Source organism: Chelon labrosus (genome assembly GCF_963514085.1).
Source record: "Chelon labrosus genome assembly, chromosome: 10".
Taxonomy (NCBI): Eukaryota; Metazoa; Chordata; class Actinopteri; order Mugiliformes; family Mugilidae; genus Chelon; species Chelon labrosus.
This window is the reverse complement of record NC_140360.1, coordinates 20,096,509-20,115,292: the sequence shown is the minus strand read 5'-3', so window position 1 is coordinate 20,115,292 and position 18,784 is coordinate 20,096,509. Positions and strand designations below refer to the sequence as shown.

Below are 18,784 nucleotides of genomic sequence, written 5' to 3'. Positions count from 1 at the left end.
AAATTATTCTGAATGTTACACTGAACAAATGAATATGTATGTCATGGAGTGAAAACCTTGCAACCTTGAAATGTCACGTTTTTGACTTTGTTGAGTTTATATAGTTGATTGTGAGACTATTAAGAGCTGAGTGTTGCATAGAAATTTCTCTTCTCATATCTCAATTGAAAGTAAAACGCAGTCTTTACTTAATCTGTAGTTGCAAAGTCTTCACTCAGCGACTATGTATATGGTTGTCTGTATATTTATTGCATATTTTAAAAAGTGCGAAATTATATCATTTATATGAAATTGCAATGAAGTTAATTTTCTGTGTTTGGAACCGAACAGGATTTTTTTGTCACACACAACCTCGCTTCATAAGTATATCATTTTTAGGTCACCTGTCTGATTGCCATCAAACATAACTAATCCTAATTATTAACTAATAAGCTTTATTAATATGACAGAAGCTTGCTTTTTTTTGCACATAACCCTGTCTTGAAGCCTAATATGTGCCATATGTCATTCCTCTGCTGTTCTTATCTCCTCTTCACCCTCTCTCTCACAGGCTCACACAACTGGTTTATCATTTCTCTCTCCCATTCAGCTGCCTGTGTTGCCCCCATGGAGCCAAATTGCCTCTTTTCTCCAGTTAACGCGTGCTTTGTATTTTGTTTGACCAACATGACTTACTGCATGGAGACTCATATATATATATATATATTTGTATATATCTCATGTTTTCTCTTCCCCCCTCCTTTCCCCAACTCTCTTTCTTTTGTCACCTGTCATCACCACTCTCTCTCTATGTCATTCTGTCTGTATCTCTGTCTCTCTGTCTCTCTCTCTCTCTCCCTCTATTTCTTCTCTTCCTATTTGGCTCAGTCATTGCTTGTCCCAGGCAAAAGTCCCAGTAAATATGGACGCCGAGGCAGTGCCATAGGGATAGGAACAGTAGAAGAGGTTCATGTCTAATTCTAACTACTCTCTAACATCTTGCATTCCCACTTTGTTTATTTTTTCTTTTTGCCTGCATGGCTCCACTGCATCATGGCCAAACATGTTCCTCTATACATTTCAGCTGTTTTCAGTATAGTATGCTCTTTGTGCTACAGATAGGATGTGTTGTATTAAAAGCATAACACTTGCACATTTCCAGTGACTTAATCGCTTTGGCAAGTCCAATCTTTTGAAATTTGCATGGACTATATAAAGCATTATGTGATAAGCCGCTCTGCTATGTGCGTATAGCACACATATGGAAAACTACAAACTAATATTGTTGAATCTCCTGTATTTTTACTCTTTTATTTGCTTTACTGCACTATGTTTTCACCTTCGGTAATCTTTTATGACTACTCCATATTTTACATCCAGCATGCTTAATTCTCTATTTGTTTAAAAATTATGAATATTAATGACCTAATGATCCCATAGCAGAGATATTTTAACCGCCCCCCTCCCCCAAAAAAGAAGAGGTGCTCTTTGAAGCCACATTGAACAAAAGGCTTTTTCAAGTTCTTATTTTGAGACTGTTAAAAGGGAGATTGAACGAACAAAGCAGCTGCTGAAAAAGCATATTCAGAGGAGGGCTCTGGAGCCTTTAAGCCCATCTTTCATCTCTCGCCTTAACGTGCTCTGCTCGGGCTCAAAGACTGCCACCGGGGCTTGTCATTAAGCTGCGAAGTGCAGATTTTAACAGTTTTCTTCATCACAGTAACAACTTGAAGGGAGCAGTGTTACTCTTCAGCCCGGTTATTCAGAATGCCGTGCTTTTGAAAAGCTTTTTCCCAATTAGTACCATAAATATAAACATTTGAATGGTTGGATGGTCAAAATGATTATCTTCCATCAGTAAGAAATAAATAGATAGATAAGCTCTGGAGATCTTATTTTTCACTAATATTCAAGGTATTTTGACTCTGACACACACTTTTCCACTCTCCCTGGCAGTCTTTGATTATCCCGGGGAAAAGCCCAACCAGGAAAAAGTCAGGTCCTTTCAGCTCCAGGCGAAGCAGTGCCATCGGCATCGAAAACATTCAAGAAGTCCAGGAGAGGAGGTGAGGGAAGCCTCCTGTGCATGTTTACATGAACCCACATACTATGTTCTACACAAATCAATAGGCCTCTTTTGTTTTGCTGACTTGAATACTGTTTTTTTTATGTGGCAGCAGAGAGAATTCCTCAAATACCCAGAAGACCCCTGACAGCGGGCACGTCTCTCAAGACCCCAAATCTGACAATTCATCCAATCAGAGCTCTCCTGAGGTGCTCACAACCACCAAAAACAGGTGTGTATGACATTGGATATTAATCAAGGAATGTGACACACAATGTAAGTAATCCTCCACTGTGGCAGCATGTTGTATCACTGTGTCCTATACGTACATAAGATAAAATCAGGTTTTGCTGTGCTGGAGAGTGGTTAACCCAAGGTGTAGTTCTTATCTCGGTGGCAGGGCCCCATCCATCCCTGAGGGTCACGACCTCTCCCGCTCCTCCTCCAACGCTAGCAGTTTCACCAGTGTGGTTGAGGAGAATGAGACAGAGCCCACGGAGGACTATGACACTGGCATGGTAAGTGAGCACCATACTGTTCATATACAGTACAGTACCTGATTCTGTATTATGCTCTAATATGCATATGGATGCCTCCTCGGTACACTCCCCAGGAGAGTCTATCATCTGCCGGGACGCCACACAAGCGAGACTCCCTCACCTACAGCACATGGCTGGAGGACAGCATCAGTAGCACCAGTACCACCAGTCGTGGCAGCTCCCCAGGTGAGATGAGTGCAGATTGCAGAGCTTGGAGAACAAATAAACAAAGGTTAATCTGTGTATTGAACAGGACATTACTTAGGCTTTTAAAAAAAGAGTAAAGCAGAAGGAGAATGCTACTGAGATGGATATTGTTCTGGTTAACCACAGAAATATATGTGATTAATTCAATTTAGCATTTGTCATGTTGTTGTAGCAATATGCTGAAAGATCTGAAAACTGATTTCTGATTGTTATGAGAAAAAATGACTAGACATAAAAATGTTGTATTATTGTAAATATATTTTCTCAATATTCTTTAGTACATATAGTCTTTCATTGCGTAATTATTTTTTCAATATAAACAACAAATTATACAGTTTTTTTCCTAATCTTTCCAAACACTGTGAGTTAAAATATCTTACATATCTTAGTTTATATGGATAACGTGAACAATGTGCTAAGTCAGGATATAGTGGGACTGGTTTGACACACTACCGACCTGTCCTCCAGGGCCCGGTAAACCTGATCGGGGGAAGGGTACAGACGTTCGTATCAAACTGGAACGGTCACAGGATAACCAGTCCTCATCAGTGAGTCAAACCCATCCTTCTCAAAACTTAACTCCTTTACTTCAAAATCTGTACTAGTGTGCACTTTGAATCATGCTGTACTGATGCTATAGAACTATTGACCTCTAGTGCTGTGATGCCTTATGCCTGATATTGCATGATTTTTGGTTCTGTTAATGTTTGTGCATCTGTGTGCAGAACTGTTAGCTCCACCCACCTAGTTGTATCCTGGACCTCCATCTTCAGGTTAGTCTTTTCTCATAGATATGCAACACCGAATTCTTAATCATCAAATATACAATATATACAGTATACATAGAGTGTCATCTTATATGTTTGTCAAGTTAGAGTTTTGACCAGACGACTCTTTTATTCCAAAAGCATTCCCATAAGTCACAATCCCTCTGGGTGATGAGACAAGTGCAGGCATGCGCCATGACCAGTGATGAGCAGGAGGATGAGGATGAGAAAGGGGAGAAAAAGCCGATGGAGCCTGGCCAGTCTAGTGCTCAGTGGAGCCAGAGTGCAGCATATCCAGAAACCTGGAGGACACTGGAGAGGATGATGCACAAAGAGGGGCCAGCTTTTTGCACAGTGTTGTTTCCTTCCACTCTTTTCTTTCCCTCTTCACACATCTCTTGCCTAGTTGAATGTTTTTCTACCTGACCTTTGTTTCAAAAGTGCACATTTTATCTACAAATGTAATTGTTTTATTTGTAAGAGATGTTACTTTACTGTTAGTTTGTCTTGTTAAGGCCTGGGGGTGCTGGCTATACAAAGTAAATGCGGTGCCATTGTTCCCTCTGTTAAGACTATGAGAAGATGCAACAGAAATGCCTGGATAATTTTATCAAATCAACCAAGGTATTGACTTAATAAAGATATCTAATGGATGCCAAATATTTAGCATCAAAGATGAGTATTTTCTAACAAAATATCCAACATGATATTGAATTGTACTGTTGAATCCGGTCAAATGTGATTATTTCCTGGATAAAATCCAAACATAAGGACAGCAAAGGTGCAGCAGAACAAACACTCCTTTTGTTTCTTTTCTTCTTGCTTTCCATGAGATTAACTTTATAAACTTCACACCACATGTGACAGTAACCATAGCAGTGCATCATAGATAAACTGAAATGGCCTTAAAACTTAAACTCCTTGTTTCCTTGTCCTTCAAATTTACTTTACCTCCCTTTTATACAACATGTTCTGCAGATAATAATGGGACAGCAGTATTAGATTAAATGTAAACCTAATATATTCAGAAACCTAAAAAACACTAGTTTCTATAAAAAAAAAAAAGTTGAGTTGTACTTCGGCACAGTCTGTATAATCTGCTGAGGTCTGGATATATCTATTAATTGTGATTTAACCGCTTTGTCTGTCCTGTCGGTTGGTGCAGAGACCAATGTCAACATTATGTTCTGGGTTTTTTTTCCTCCCTGTTGTGTGTTTTTATTTATTAATTTGATTCCAGATGAAGTGGCATTTATGTCGTACCTCTGTGACATTTATGTCGTACCTCTGTTATACTGTACCTCTATGGTGAATACATTCAACATCTGTCATACGCTTAGTGTTGCTTTGATGTAAATTGATAATGTTACCATCTGTAAAGCTGTTTCCGGGGTCAGATCTCTTTCAGTGCAGTAAATTTGCAATGCAATTGTAATAAAACAGTGAATATTTATTTGCTTTGAAAGTGAGAAGATAACTCCAAACACAACTACTGATTTTGTAAATAGATATTTAGTTAGAACACATAGTGTATAATGTATAGGCCGTTGACTTTAAATAGGACTGACCAACACCTTGCAATTACTGCCAAATTAACAATATACTGTTGTTTTATTTCTTGTGCCCTTAATTTTAAATATTATTTTGAGAGAGTTTTATAGAATAAATTTATTTTAAACGCTATTCAGACTGTTCTGAAGAAAAAAAAAAAGGGAAATATCTCACAGTACATCCTGCTGATCATTTCAGTTGCCTTATGTCACAAACGGATGGTGTAAGTATAGCTAGGGAAGCAAATAGTTCATTGCCAGCAGGATTTACAATGACATGAATGTTTTGTCTTGCTGTTTTTATTGTAAATAAATGCCCTGAGAACTTTACACTGTGTTGTACTTATTTTTGCCATGCATCACACCTCTCTGTTGTTTATTCAGGGTTTTTGTCTACACAAATACACTATTCTGGATGTCACATATTGACTATATATATAAGAGATGACACAGTGAAAACCCCTGCTTTGACATGCATGCATACTGTAGATGTTCCGTATCCCACTAAAGAGAACCCCCCCCCCCCATTAATAAATAATTTGATGTGGCTGCCCACAACTATGTAGAACTAGAGCAATCTAAAAGTGGAGGCTTCAGTGGTTACGCAGTTGCACCACATGGAAGAAAGAAACATATTCAGATTTAATTAGGAAAGAAATGACTCATGATTGAAATGGGCTTTCCGAATCCGCTCACACACCAATAATGGGACAATTGCAACACGTATCATTTCTAGGGATGCACCGATCCGACTTTTTCAGTCCCGATACCGATGCCTGGGCTTTGTATATCTGTCGATACCCGATACCGATCCGATACCGTTGAATTAATATAATAAACTGCATACCTTCCACCTTATACCTTCCTTCCACCATGTAGAAGAATCTAAAGGCACCAGACTTTCCTAACTAAGACAAAATAACATAGATGTAATGTATTGAATACTTATTTATTTGTTATTTGAACAATTGTGCATCCAAATTGAAAATAAAATGTAATCAAACTACTTAAAATAAATTTAAATAAATAAAATGTAGTAGTAGAAACAAAACAGTAATCAAAACAAGTTACCAAACACTGTAAACATGTAAAACATACCGTATTTTCCGCACTATAGGGCGCACTGGATTATAAGGCGCTCTGTCAATGAATGGTCTATTTTCGATCTTTTTTCATATATAAGGCGCATTAAGAGAGCCGAAGTCCCGCCCCCTCTACTTCCGGGTTATGGGACCTATCTTTTGAAAAAATATGAACGGCAGTCTATGGCGAAAGATAAATTATTTTCTGGTCCCGATCGACTTGTGCCTTGGATTATACATATGTTGTTTTTCAGAATAAAAAATGATTTTACATGTCAAGAATGTCATAGTTTGTCGCCAGATAGTTAAGTAAAACGCTATGGAAAATACGTAATTAAACGAACTACAAGTCCCGCATGCTGGCGCGTACAGAACCGACCAAAACTCCCTTCGTGTAACTACAGCTCTCGACATGACCCGATTTATAATGATTTTCACCTCGTTTAATGCTTCTGCCTTCGTCCTGCATTGCTGAGCATTGCTCCGTGATTCTCCTGACTACGGTACCCGTACTGCTGCAAGCGGTGCGGCTTTGAGCGCCGTGAGCGCCGTGTACGACACAAAATCGCTTCGAGGTCAGTAAGCACAACCAGAATGAATTCATATATAAAGCGCTCCGGATTATAAGGCGCACTGTCGTTTTTTGAGAAAATTAAAGGCTTTTAAGTGCGCCTTATAGTGCGGAAAATACGGTATATTAAGTGCAAAGTACTGCAGGAATTCAAAATACACAAGCAGCTGAACCTGAGAATATAACCCGTGAAATGCCTCCACACACCCGACGCTTTCGCTCGCTCCATGTTAAACGCTCCAGCTCGTTCTTCTTCTTCTTCTTCTGTTTAATGGCGGATCATATCTTTACGACATACCGCCACCTACTGGACTACTACAGGATCTCCAACTCGTTCCACCATGCTGCTAACGAATGACGAAGGATTTGCTGCGACGGAGGAAAAAAAGAAAAGAAAAGAAAAGAAAACTGGATCGGCCCGTGGATCGGTTAATTTTACCGATACCCGATCCAGCTATTTTTTCCAATATCGGGGCCGATACCCGATACCAATATCGGATCGGTGCATCCTAAATTGGTTTTACAAGTGTTGAGATTTCAAATGGAAACTAGACAAGTCATCTTTGCCCCTGAACGCTCTGGACATTTCTGTTAATAGGCATCAAATATTCTTACATGTTCGAAATATATGCTTGGGATACACTGATACCTTTCATTTGAGATTTTTAGCAACATAAAATATAGCTCCCAGTATTTATTTTGCTAATCAAGGCTGCAGCAATTTTGCTGTATTATGTTAATATAAGCCCTCAAATGTTATCCCCAGATATGCGCAATTCAGAAATGTATGTTTTATATATCTCTGCTGGGCTGGAGGCTGCAATTTTCATCATATTTATTATTTATTATTATTCTCTTCTGATGTAAACAGTGCTAACATTTTATTCTAGAGATGTTACAGTGACAGGTACTTTGTCTGTTCTAACCATACAAACCGCTAGGTAGTCAGAAACAGTTTTTGTATAAATGTATGTTTTGTTTTGTTTTTATTATATATGTATATATGTATTTTTTTAATTTATTTTATATATTTCAGCTGCCCCGGCGGAACCTTTGGTCGCTCTCTGAAACAGGAAGTACACGCAATTTGTGTCGCACGGGCCGGAAGTTGGCGCTTGGAGTCACATTGAAGATTGAAACTCCGGTCACAGTAATACAAGGTAACGTTTCAGTTTTTGCAGAACAAATTATTATGTTGAATCCATGCTGCGTGGTGGATATAATGAATGCTTTTAATATTTTAGCGAAATGGGGACGTTCTCGTCCTAAGTGGAGCTACGTTACTAGCTAGCACTCCTACCTAGCTACGATAAGCCACCTGGCAACTAGGAAATAGGTTAATGTTACAGGTTTATGTTATTATTTGTAACCTTCACTTAACATCAGTGCATTTATTTTTTCTGCTTTAATTAAGTTAAGACCAATTTTCACCCTCTGTCGCCTGGCTATTTGGCTGTTGGCTAATCTAATCCAGGGACATGTTGATATAACAGCATGGCTACAACCGGCACTCATTTTCTCATTTTCTTTGCTGTGCTTTTGAAAGAAAAAAAATTCCATGACACGAGTCCTCATTCAACATTTTATTTATTTATTTATTTATTTTTTTAAATATGTATATTTCCTTTTATTATTATCATTATATATTACTTGGCGTAACTGCTGGGTGAGCACGAAATAATGACATTGTTATATTTCACCTAGAGCTGAAATGTTTTGACACTGTAAACACTAAATAACTGATCTTTCTATGAAAGAGCTAAAATTAACACACAGTACTTTGATCATGCCCACAGGACCAGTGACCAGTCAATCCATTCCTGATGACTGTAATTCGATGATCATTAACAATGTTTGCCTCAAAGGTTGTCCCTCGTCTCGGTTTCTTACATAGAGCATCTTGTAAGTATCAAAGGATATCGGTCCTCATTTTATACAATATTATCTGCGTATAGTGTGAGTAATGTTACTCAAGATTACAGAATTTCTTTTCTCTTGAATGCCTAGGTGCGCTTCAAGCTCATCGAGAAATTTTGAATAGGTGTCTACAACCGATTGTTCCCGCTTACTGCCCTTCACTACAACAGAAACTTAGAAACTACTCCACAGCTGCTGACAACACATCTCCTCCACGATGGATCCAGCTTGAGCCAGAACTGGATGAGGCTTTAGTGCCACGTAAGCTGTCAGTGAGTCCTCTGGAGAGCTGGCTCTCCCTGCGCTACTCCCTTCCTCCCCAGCTGGAGTCTGCTCAGGCACAGGAAGATGCAGAGCTCCTGGAAGAGAAGGTCCTGCCACCCCTCTCTGTTCCCGTCTTGGAGGATGGGGAGGGCCCAGCAACACCCCTTCAGTGTAAAAATGTTCTAGAGATCCGTCGGCGGAGCATGAATCGGCATAAATACAGGAAGCTGCAAAAACGGACTAAATTCTTGAGAAGGAGGGTCATGGAGGGCAGGGGGAAGAAGAAGCAGGTGAGTATCTTTTTGGACATAAAAATTATTCTTTTGACAATGTGACAGTTTCATGAGAAATTAAAAATATAAGTAGAAATTAACTTTTGCTTGATTTACTCATTTGATTCGTAATGAATAATGACTTAACTAATGTTAATGCTAATTTATTATAACCTTGATTTGTGTTAACAATTTTCCAAATCCACTGGTCCTGAACTTACTTGCGTTTGTTTATCCTGTCCAGAAACGATTTGAGCTTGATCTGAAGAGGATTTGGAGGCGAGCAGGATTGAAGAAGGCTCCAGAGGGGTGGAATCCACCTAAGCTCTTCATCAAACAGCATGGGAACAAGGCTGACTGAGAAAAACAGCGATTCAAGTTTGTGACACATCCTTCACACTGGGTGGCTCTGCACACCACACATCACGTATGGTATGGTTATGGCAGCCAGCGTACTTTCTGTGTTTTCTGTTTAACCAAAGTGTGCTTCAGTGATGAGGCCATATTCCCAGTGTGTGCTTTTATTTCTAGTGTGTAAATAAAATAATAAAGATCTCTCTGTAAAGCCCCAAATAATGTGGTTGTTTTTTCTTGTTTTGTGATTAAGGCGTGATCAGCTGTTGCAGCTAACAATGTTATACTGTAGATGGCAGTATTGTGCGACTTCTGGCAAATCAAAAGCTCATATTGATCATACCACCATCCGAGGATCATTTGTGATTCACCTACACAAATCCATTTGCTGATCGTGTGATATGTGTGTCTTTACATGAGAGGTATCAATGGTAGTTTTAAAACTTTTCTAATCTCGAAACGGAATGAACTCTTCATATGGGAACTTGTGGAGCAACATAAACGGGCCTTCTAGATTTATTCAAATTCTTTTTCTAACTTTTAATCAATGTGACGATGTAAATTACAGCAACCTTTTATGCGACTAAAAAGATTGTTAAAAATAATATGAGCTCTCCGAGTGGAACAGGGGAAAAAAAGGCTTCTTGTCATCTTGTTTGGGAATGATGGATTCTTTTGTTCGTCGTGTTTGCTTAAAAGAAAAAAAGTGATTGTGCATGCCTTGCCTGTAAGGAGCGCAGCACCAAACTATGGCAGTGTTGGTTTTCATTGGCCGGCGGAGGCGGAGCGTGTGGAGGCTCCAGACAGCAGGAGCACAACAAAGTACAGCTGGAGCTGCTCGGTGAACTTGGAAGTTTTCTTGTGTTTCATCAACTGATGAGCGCACCACCCGTGACAAGCTTTTACCTCTGCTGCGCAGAAGATGCATCTTGACATGATTCTCCTTCAGGGTAAGTTCTTCAGTTTTCTCGCTTCGGGAAGAGATTAAAATAAAAGAAACTTGGAACTTTTCTTTTGTGCTGTTTAATTGGGTCCAGGTTAGAACTGCGCGTAGGGAACAAAAGCAGCCTCACGTCCTTGGTTTGCGCAGCTGAAACGTAACTATCTGCTTTTAAATATTTTTCAGGTTATTTTTTTTTTGCGAATGAATTAGCCCAATTATTATATTAACTGCTTTTATTTGTGTGACAATTGTTATTTATCTATCTATCTATCTATCTATCTATCTATCTACCTACAATAGAGTAGCTGAATGACCTTTAAAGTCATGTAGACTAGTCCTGCATGGTTATGGCCGTCCTTGGCCTGTTGATAAAGTTTCAAGTATCGTGAATGTGGGATTTTTTTTTTTTTATGTCTTCAGCCCAATGTGTTTCCAGTTATCTGCGGGCAGAGTCGAGGAGTCAGCACAATCCAGCAGGCAGTCATTATATGTGTCAGTAATGAGTGTTTCACCAGGAGTGGGTCGCCTTGAGTCCGGGCTGCATGGAGGAGGGGGATCCACTCCAACCGTGTTTATGGTGGTTGGCTCCGTTTTAATGATCAGCCACAGACAACGGGGCATGGAAACGATTAGAACTGCTGTTTGGAACAAAACAAGACTGTAAGCATGTAGGTGCTCACTGAAGGCAGAAAAGGTCCAGCAGCATGTTTATGTTCTGGAAAACCCAAGTGCATAATCCATGGACCTTTTGAGCCTCTTTTGTTTAGAGTTAGAAAAGGGTCATCACACAATGAAATGATGCGTACAAGTTGTTTTTATTAAGGTGTCTCTACGACTATAAATTAGTCATCAGCTCAAATCAACTATAAGACTTGGTTGAGAAAATAGTGTAGGCATCACCTTATTGTGCTCTGGTGTGGTTAAATAATGTACAACTTGATAATAAATGTGCATTTACACTAATATAATACTAAAGTTACCTAACAAATTCAAACTTGCGTAAGCCTTTCAGGGGAATGTTTTGTAGGTTTACATTATGGCCAACACTAAACTTCGTTGCCATTTAACACAGACTACACACGAGAGTTTCCACAGGACAGTCAACAAGCTCTCCTCTGAATGTATCTTTGTGAGTCTAGCTGAGTCTGCAGCTCGACAGATTTGTTCGATTTATTCTCAACCTATGACAGAGCTGTGAGTAAACTTCACACACCCACAACGACCATGAATCACAAAAATTGTGCTGAGCGAATTCATGCTTCGAGTATTAGTCGAACATCAAGCCTGTGTTGATTCGACCTTGCAAATGGCATTCAGGCAGTTGCATCTTCATGCGGGTTATTGGGTGATTTTGCAGGTAATTTGCTAAATGTCTGTTATTATCACTGGCGCTTCAATAGCCCATTGTTAAGTCTTAGCGTTAAACCAGACACATGAGTCAACGGTCTGTGTGTGTGTGTGATGAGAGACAATTACAGTGGCTGGGGCACTTTGTTTTACCATCTGCGGGAAAGTTTCAACCCTTCAATAGAAAACCCACCAAAGTTTTCCAGCATTAGGTCTCCTCTCTCATGCCAGCGTGTGCGCTTATATTTTCCTCAGCAGCAAGGGCGACTTGATAACCTCACAGTGAATGTGCATATGCAGTAGCAAACATCCACAGTATAGCTGGTATTCCATATCCAGGTACCTCTCATTAACATACCTACTGAGTGAGCATCTTGCAAACAAATTATAAAAATAACCAAAGTAGATCTTTAGGTCTTTAAAGTAACATTGTAGTAACAATAGTAATTTACTGTGCTGGAGGTGGTCAAGGTGGCCCTTATTTACCAGCTTAATATATAGGTTAGGTAGATGTTTCTATGGCAACACATGATATGTTATGAATTTATCATGTTCTGAGAGTCTGAGTTAACTATTATCTGAAAGCTATAGTAGATCTAGCTGACAGGTTTCAATAGGATAGACAATGGAAATAATTAAACTACAGATGCCTCAAATTTGTTCTCAGAGTCAGTGCTCAAGTACATTACATTCCACTGCTGCTTATGGTGTTTACGGCAGTTGTCACTGATTACTTGCTAATCTAGCTTGGCACGAAGTTTCACCGCAAAAGATTCAGTAATTTCGAGATTTGAAAACCTCTCAAGATTTAGCCAGCAATCTACTGATTAGTCACAGACTCCACAGAGCTCAGCTGCCAGGCCCAAGAGCCGAGACCACTTCAAAAGTTATCCTCTGCTCACCAGCTCCCACTATGTTGATTTTAAGATGGCACTCATTAGCCTACCTTTAAATTGCTTCCTGCAGTATTTCTGAGGTCTCACCATACACGCCTGAGCATAGATTGAGATCCTCAGGCAGAGGTCGTTTGCTTCTTCAAAGGGAAGAGAGCATTTACAGTCGGGGCTTTCAGCCTTCAGAGGGACTTTTTCTCAGGCTGAGTCAGTGATTGTTTTCTATGCTTTTCCCTTAAATCTGACCATCTTATCATTTCAATTTGCTGCCTTACTTGAAACATTTTCATGTTCATAAAGCAGAAGAGTGCTGATTATTCATGTCATTAAATCTGTCATATCAAAGCAATGAAAATATTCTTTTATTTGCTTAATATATCATCACTCTCAGGACCTTAAAAAGTGTATATTTCATCTATATTTCAAAGCATCCATTACCAGTACAGTGAAAAAACACAGGTGTTTGGACAGGTTCCTGGACTTTTGACACCAGGTAGTGTGACTGAAGTGAGCCGAATAAGAGCCTGGTTCTTCATCCCCTCAGGATCATGGCCTCGCAACAAGCCAGCAGAAACAGAATGAATAGAGTCTCTGTGTGCGTTGGCTGTATGCTTCTCCGCTGGCCCTTCAGTAAACAGACGAGGAAATAGCACTGTGGGAAAAGTGCATACGAAATAGCAAATGTGCTGTTGGAAAATCACTCGAGTGAGAAAACACAAACAAGACATATATTTCTAGAGTATATTGTGTGCATATGGTTTATTTGTCTACTCTTGTTTTCCTGTGCGATATTTCTGTTGTACAATCTTGCCTTATCACCGTGTGTTTCAGCGTTCCTCTAATTCTTTAAACTGTCCTCTCACTGAACCCCCATCTGTTCCAGTGTTTTTCAGATCCAAACCTAAAATCCCAAGGGACAATTAGTTTGGGTGGATGCGCTTGAAGTATTTCTTAAGACTTAATCAGAGAGCAGCATACTATCTGTGGAAAATGTGCCTCAAGGATACAAGTCTAAACATTTATGCTTTTGTCTCTTTCAGTTTTCGCTGTGTTCCTCCTGCCAGGAGGTAAGTTGCTCTTATTTTTGTCATAATAGAAGATTATTGTGGCACCGAATTCCTGAGTATATGTTTTTACATGTTCTGTCAGCTTGGGGCCAGAGCGGCAGCAACACCCTTGGCGTAGTGGTGGAGGCCAAGAACATCACTCTCCCTGCAGGATCGAAGGCCGTACTGCCCTGCCACAGCCCCCGCATGGTGTGGACCCGGGACAGACTGAAGGACCGTCAGAGGGTGGTTCACTGGGACTTGGTCCGCAGCACCCCAGAATATTCTGTGGAGCGAGTGTTGGACATGTCTCCTGGAGCCCGCCAGAGGGTTTACAATGGCTTCAACAAGGGACGCATTTCCATCCCAGACTCTGCTTTCAAGGACGGCAACTTCTCCCTTATCATCAACAGTGAGCTTTGTTTATTTTCCATTAGTAGTATTAACACAGTGTTTTGTTCATTGTCAAAAAATCTGTTTTATAAAAGAGACCTGGTCATCATCATCATCTCATGATTGTTTGATTGCTTTTCTTTTCAGATGTGGTAGCAACGGATAAAGGTGTTTATACTTGTAATTTGCACCACCACTACTGCCAGATTCACCAGTCCATTCAAATCCAGGTCAATGTCACTAAGTCAGGTGAGGCCACCCGATTCATACGGCCTAATGTTATTCCTTGAATTGTGATGTATAAGACACACTGAAACAGTAATGTTTCAACTGAAATGTGTTTCCAGTACGGAAAGAGAAACGATACTGGGATGGAGAGAAGACTGTGTTCGTGGTCTTGTTGGGAAGCTCAGTGGTGTTGCCTTGTGTGAACCGGCGCCCCCTGTGGAGGGAGGGCCTCCAGGAGGACCAGCAGCAGGTGGCACACTGGGACTTCCAGCCCCCTGGAGTGCGTCCTGACAGGGCAGACCGGCTGGTGGACCTCTACGCCTCTGGAGAGCGCCGTGATTACGGACCTCTCTTCTCCCAGAGCAAGATGACCGTGGCGGAGGATGCTTTTACATTAGGGGACTTTTCACTGTACATCTCTGACTTGAAGCCAGTTGATAAAGGCCTTTACTCCTGCCACTTGCACCACCACTATTGTGGTCTGCACGAGAGGCGCATCTTCAGACTCAGTGTGGGACCTCCGCTTCCATCCGATGCCACCACAGCACCCAGGATTTTCCAAAATGATGAGCCAGAACTAAGTAAGCAAATCAGAATTAAAGACAACACAAACATCATTTTTCCTGAAGGTAATAATGTTTTTCCCCATATGGTTTCTTGGCTGAATAGCGAGTAGTGGGAGAAGGCTGCTCCTGTTTTTTTTTTTTTGGTTTTTTTGTATTATTTATAGGCATAGCTGGTCAGTTAAATCAGTTCCTGTTCTTGCCAATTTTCTCCTCAGTCCAATCTGTTTTTGTGTTTGAGGGAGGAGAGGAGGTAGAAGGAATGCAGAGGCTAGCAGAGTAAGAGAGAAAGAGTGAAGGAAAGAAGGAACAAAATCATTCTGTTTTTTTGAATTCAGCATTACAGTTTGAAAAGCATTTTCTTCCATTTATTTGCAGCATGCCTACAGTAAACAGCTTTAAATTGGCTACAGCGGATGTGGTCTTATTTTCCTCGCAGACTGTTTTTCATTTACAGCTTTTCTGTTTTGCTGGAGACATTTTAACTGCACTGAGTAGCAGAGTTTAGGCTCCAGCAGCTAGTAATTTTGGGAGGGGATGGCCATATCTTGTGTTTTCTCCCTCCATTTGACCTCATTTTCCAAAAGTCCCAACCATGAGTCTAGACTGGCTACACTGCTTCTCTGGTTGTGTTTATTCCTTCTTTCCCAGTCTCTGTTTCTCTGCTGATGTGTATCGGTCTCTGGTAGAGGCATGTTTACCAGCAGTCAGAGGAAGTCTGATACATCTGTTCAACATCTGGGCCAGCTGTGACATGAAAGAGCAAAGCATGGGGAGGGGATCATGGTATGTGTTAGCCTATATATTCCCCTCCCCCCTAAAGTAATGACAGGACATTTAATAATCTTGTAAATTATGTTGAGAAGAAATGCACACGTGGATAGATGGCGTCCTACCCACTTCCTTTGAGTAAACCTCAGCTAGGAATTCAGCTCTTCTTCATGGATCACTGACCTTGTCAGTTACATTAAAACACAATTGTTTATACTCACCCAGGTCCCAGTATTCATGTGAAATTATAAATGTCATCGGAGCTTTTCACGGTAATTATTTATGGCACGAACAAACAGAACGTTATTTCTTTGTCATCAAATGCAACTGACAGCCCTTTTTTTTTAGTGAGCTGTCGGCAGTTCGACAGAAATCTTAATCTCTGAAAATGAAGACGCTTCTCTTCACGTCATTGACTTGCAAATGATTCATATCCCACAGGGTAAAACGAACAAGCAGGGTAATCTCTGTGCAGCATATGTGAACACATACACGCATGTCAGATGTGTCAAGAAAATGGTAATGGGCTGCTGTGGCGCCATGGCTGTGGCTTTCCACTGGACAGTTGTGCTCTAGAGACAATGACCTTGGACTCTTTGCATTTTCATGCATATTAGGTACATTATACAGTGACAGCTTATAATTACGAACCAAGCTCCCTCTAAGGAGGTGGGAGATTAAGTCAGTGTTTTTTTTTCTTGACTGGCTGGTTTGAATGCATGGTCAGTGATTAAAAACATTTCATGTTTTCCTCATTATTCCCTCAGTGGTGTCTAGTTTTACTAGTTTCCAATTTAGCTGCTTTAATGAGAGACCACAGAGTAAAAACAGACTAAACCACATTTGCATAATTTTCAGTATTTTTCAGCATGTATTTTCTATGATTAAACTTCTGGGATAAAGCGCATTTGAATTAGTTGAAATGGTATATAATATATGCAGCTCTGTGAACATACGATAATGGCTTATTCTGCAAACGTAGCTGTGGTACATTACATTATGTTTGTCATGATACTTTTAATAGACATATAGAGTTTTACATCTCCAAACCCTGTATGTTTTTTTTGTGCACTTGTCCTTTTTGCCGCCTGCCGTGTATGCATCTAGACTGGCCTGTCAGATGGTAGAGCTCACTGATGAGGCAACATTTCACGGACGTATTTTTCCATGCATGCAAGAACCGGACTTCTGTGTTTGACTTCAAGAAGAACAGTCCTAAATGGAAAAGCAATCCACACACGCAGACAGACCACATTACAGAATGTGTCTCTCTCTCTCTCTCTCCTCACACATTTCGTCTTTTCTGGTCAGCTTGTGTTTTTCTGTGGAGGAAAAAAAAATAACAGCTGCATGACATCAGGTCTGGAAGTCATTACTGCCAAAAAGCATTTTGACATTTAACTCTCTGCTCACTCTCCCTCTCTCTGCCTTGCTTGTGGAAAGAAATGAAAAAGAAATAGCCTCAAGGGGAATAAAAGTCTGTACTGTAAGAACTGAAATTCTATTTGATCCTTGTTTATTGTCTTTATTCTAATCCAATGTAGCAATAGTTCAAATTCAAGCATGCATCCTCTGCAACACATTACGTTGTTATTTCATTTCAGGGTTCCTTGAGTTCACTTGATAGTTACCAGGTGCAGCGCCTCTCCTCGGCTCTGTTCATGTGTGACACGAGTAAGTAGTTTATTATAGGAGATGTTTAATTTCATCCGTATTCTGCTTTCAGGGACTGAAGAGGTGGAGAGCCCGCGTGTGGTGAATGTCTTCCTCCCTGAACATCGAAATTATTTTGTGCAGCATTTGGGCTACTTCCTGGCAACATTCTTGTTGCTGGCATTCATCGCTGTTGCTGTCATTTTGCTGACTCGACGACGCAAAAGGAGAGGTATTGTGTGTACTTTATTTGTGTGTGTTCACCACATAACCTTTGTTTTTAATTCTTATAGAAAGTTTAATCATTATAGGTACTAGTGTAAATGTCTATGCTTACATTGTGTGTTGAGATTGTTTTTTTGTTGTTCTTTTCAGGGCTGGAGTATGAGCTACGTAGATCTGATCAGTAAGCTATTATATACATTATAAAGTAGATGTTATGCTATTATCCTTTGCCTTAAATCTAAGTAAACTGAACAACACTTATTTCTGTGCAGGGGGAATGTAATCAGTGGAGGTGAAACAGCATTAGACTGCACAGAGATGAGGACCTACAACCGGGATACTTTGAATTCAGGTGCAGTGAACCTCATCCACACACAAGCAATATCCAGATATGGCCTACGGTAACAAGAACTATGCTTTCTCATAACCTGTATGTCTAATGTATTCCACAGACTACAAAAACAACCTACTGAAAGAGAGAGATATGGGGAAAGACTGCAATAAGGGTGAGCTGACACCGTTCAGTGTGTTTCAATGATTAACAGCCCAACAGTGTCATTATTACTTACAGCTACAGATAATAAGAAATGTTGCATTTTATTGTTGTGATGTCCCTCTCCCGCCTCCTCATCCAGACTTTGATGGAAAGATGTGGAAGTGAGAGTGATATTTCTGAGAAGCTGCTGGCAGGTCCAGGGCAAACACCGGATGAGTCAAAGACCACAGAGAGAAAGGAGAAAAAAAGGGAAACCCAAGAGAGGACAGGAGGAATGCTCCCTCTGCTGTAACCCTAGCACACTAAGCTTTTTCACTAAAAGGCCTCACCAGTTTTTTTTACATGTTATTTTTGATATAACTTGCATTTTCACCAGCTGTTATAACAATACGGTTAAACATGTATACAATCCTACTCTTTGAATTAACTGATTTATGTTAAAACCAGGCATTTTTATCTTCCTTTGAAATATGTTTTTTTTTATTAAATGCATGCTGTTTATCAAGGTATGTTCTTTGTGTACTGTGCATGCTTACAGCTCTGCAAGCTCACAGCTTATTAATTGTTTCAGTTTAATTATTCTCTTTGCACAGATTTCTGCTGTACTGTAATTTTTTAAAGGTTAATTCACTGTTTGGAATCAAGCGCCGCACATTTCT

General features: G+C 40.1%; 3 protein-coding genes across 4 annotated transcripts in view; all 3 read left to right on the top strand.

Annotated features, from left to right (window-relative positions):
• Positions 1-5,518, top strand: part of LOC311494433 (rap1 GTPase-activating protein 1-like) — a 41,377-nt gene extending 35,859 nt beyond the window's left edge. Inside the window, exons 19-26 of one of the 2 annotated variants that reach the window (XM_084553485.1) lie at positions 868-945; positions 1,936-2,045; positions 2,157-2,276; positions 2,445-2,562; positions 2,658-2,769; positions 3,259-3,338; positions 3,516-3,563; positions 3,699-3,771. In XM_084553485.1, coding sequence (XP_084409611.1) covers positions 868-945; positions 1,936-2,045; positions 2,157-2,276; positions 2,445-2,562; positions 2,658-2,769; positions 3,259-3,338; positions 3,516-3,524 — 627 coding nt within the window. In that variant the 3' untranslated portion in view covers positions 3,525-3,563; positions 3,699-3,771. Of the gene's footprint in view, positions 1-867; positions 946-1,935; positions 2,046-2,156; positions 2,277-2,426; positions 2,563-2,657; positions 2,770-3,258; positions 3,339-3,515; positions 3,564-3,698 lie in introns of both variants that reach the window. The other variant, XM_084553484.1, reaches the window with a different exon arrangement.
• A 2,315-nt stretch (positions 5,519-7,833) lies between these two features.
• On the top strand, positions 7,834-9,780 carry aurkaip1 (aurora kinase A interacting protein 1). Its single transcript, XM_084553669.1, has 4 exons — positions 7,834-7,920; positions 8,557-8,662; positions 8,768-9,231; positions 9,458-9,780. Exons 2-4 carry the CDS (start codon positions 8,611-8,613, stop codon positions 9,572-9,574), a joined length of 633 nt encoding a protein of 210 aa, XP_084409795.1. The 5' UTR covers positions 7,834-7,920; positions 8,557-8,610; the 3' UTR covers positions 9,575-9,780.
• Positions 9,781-10,377: 597 nt separating this feature from the next.
• On the top strand, positions 10,378-18,717 carry LOC311494386 (matrix remodeling-associated protein 8-like). The gene is made up of 10 exons (XM_084553412.1): positions 10,378-10,517; positions 13,791-13,817; positions 13,900-14,208; positions 14,337-14,438; positions 14,537-14,998; positions 17,478-17,636; positions 17,780-17,810; positions 17,902-17,981; positions 18,082-18,135; positions 18,265-18,717. The coding sequence occupies exons 1-10, from the start codon at positions 10,490-10,492 to the stop codon at positions 18,288-18,290; spliced, it is 1,278 nt and encodes a 425-aa protein (XP_084409538.1). The 5' UTR covers positions 10,378-10,489; the 3' UTR covers positions 18,291-18,717.
• Positions 18,718-18,784: the final 67 nt, after the last annotated feature.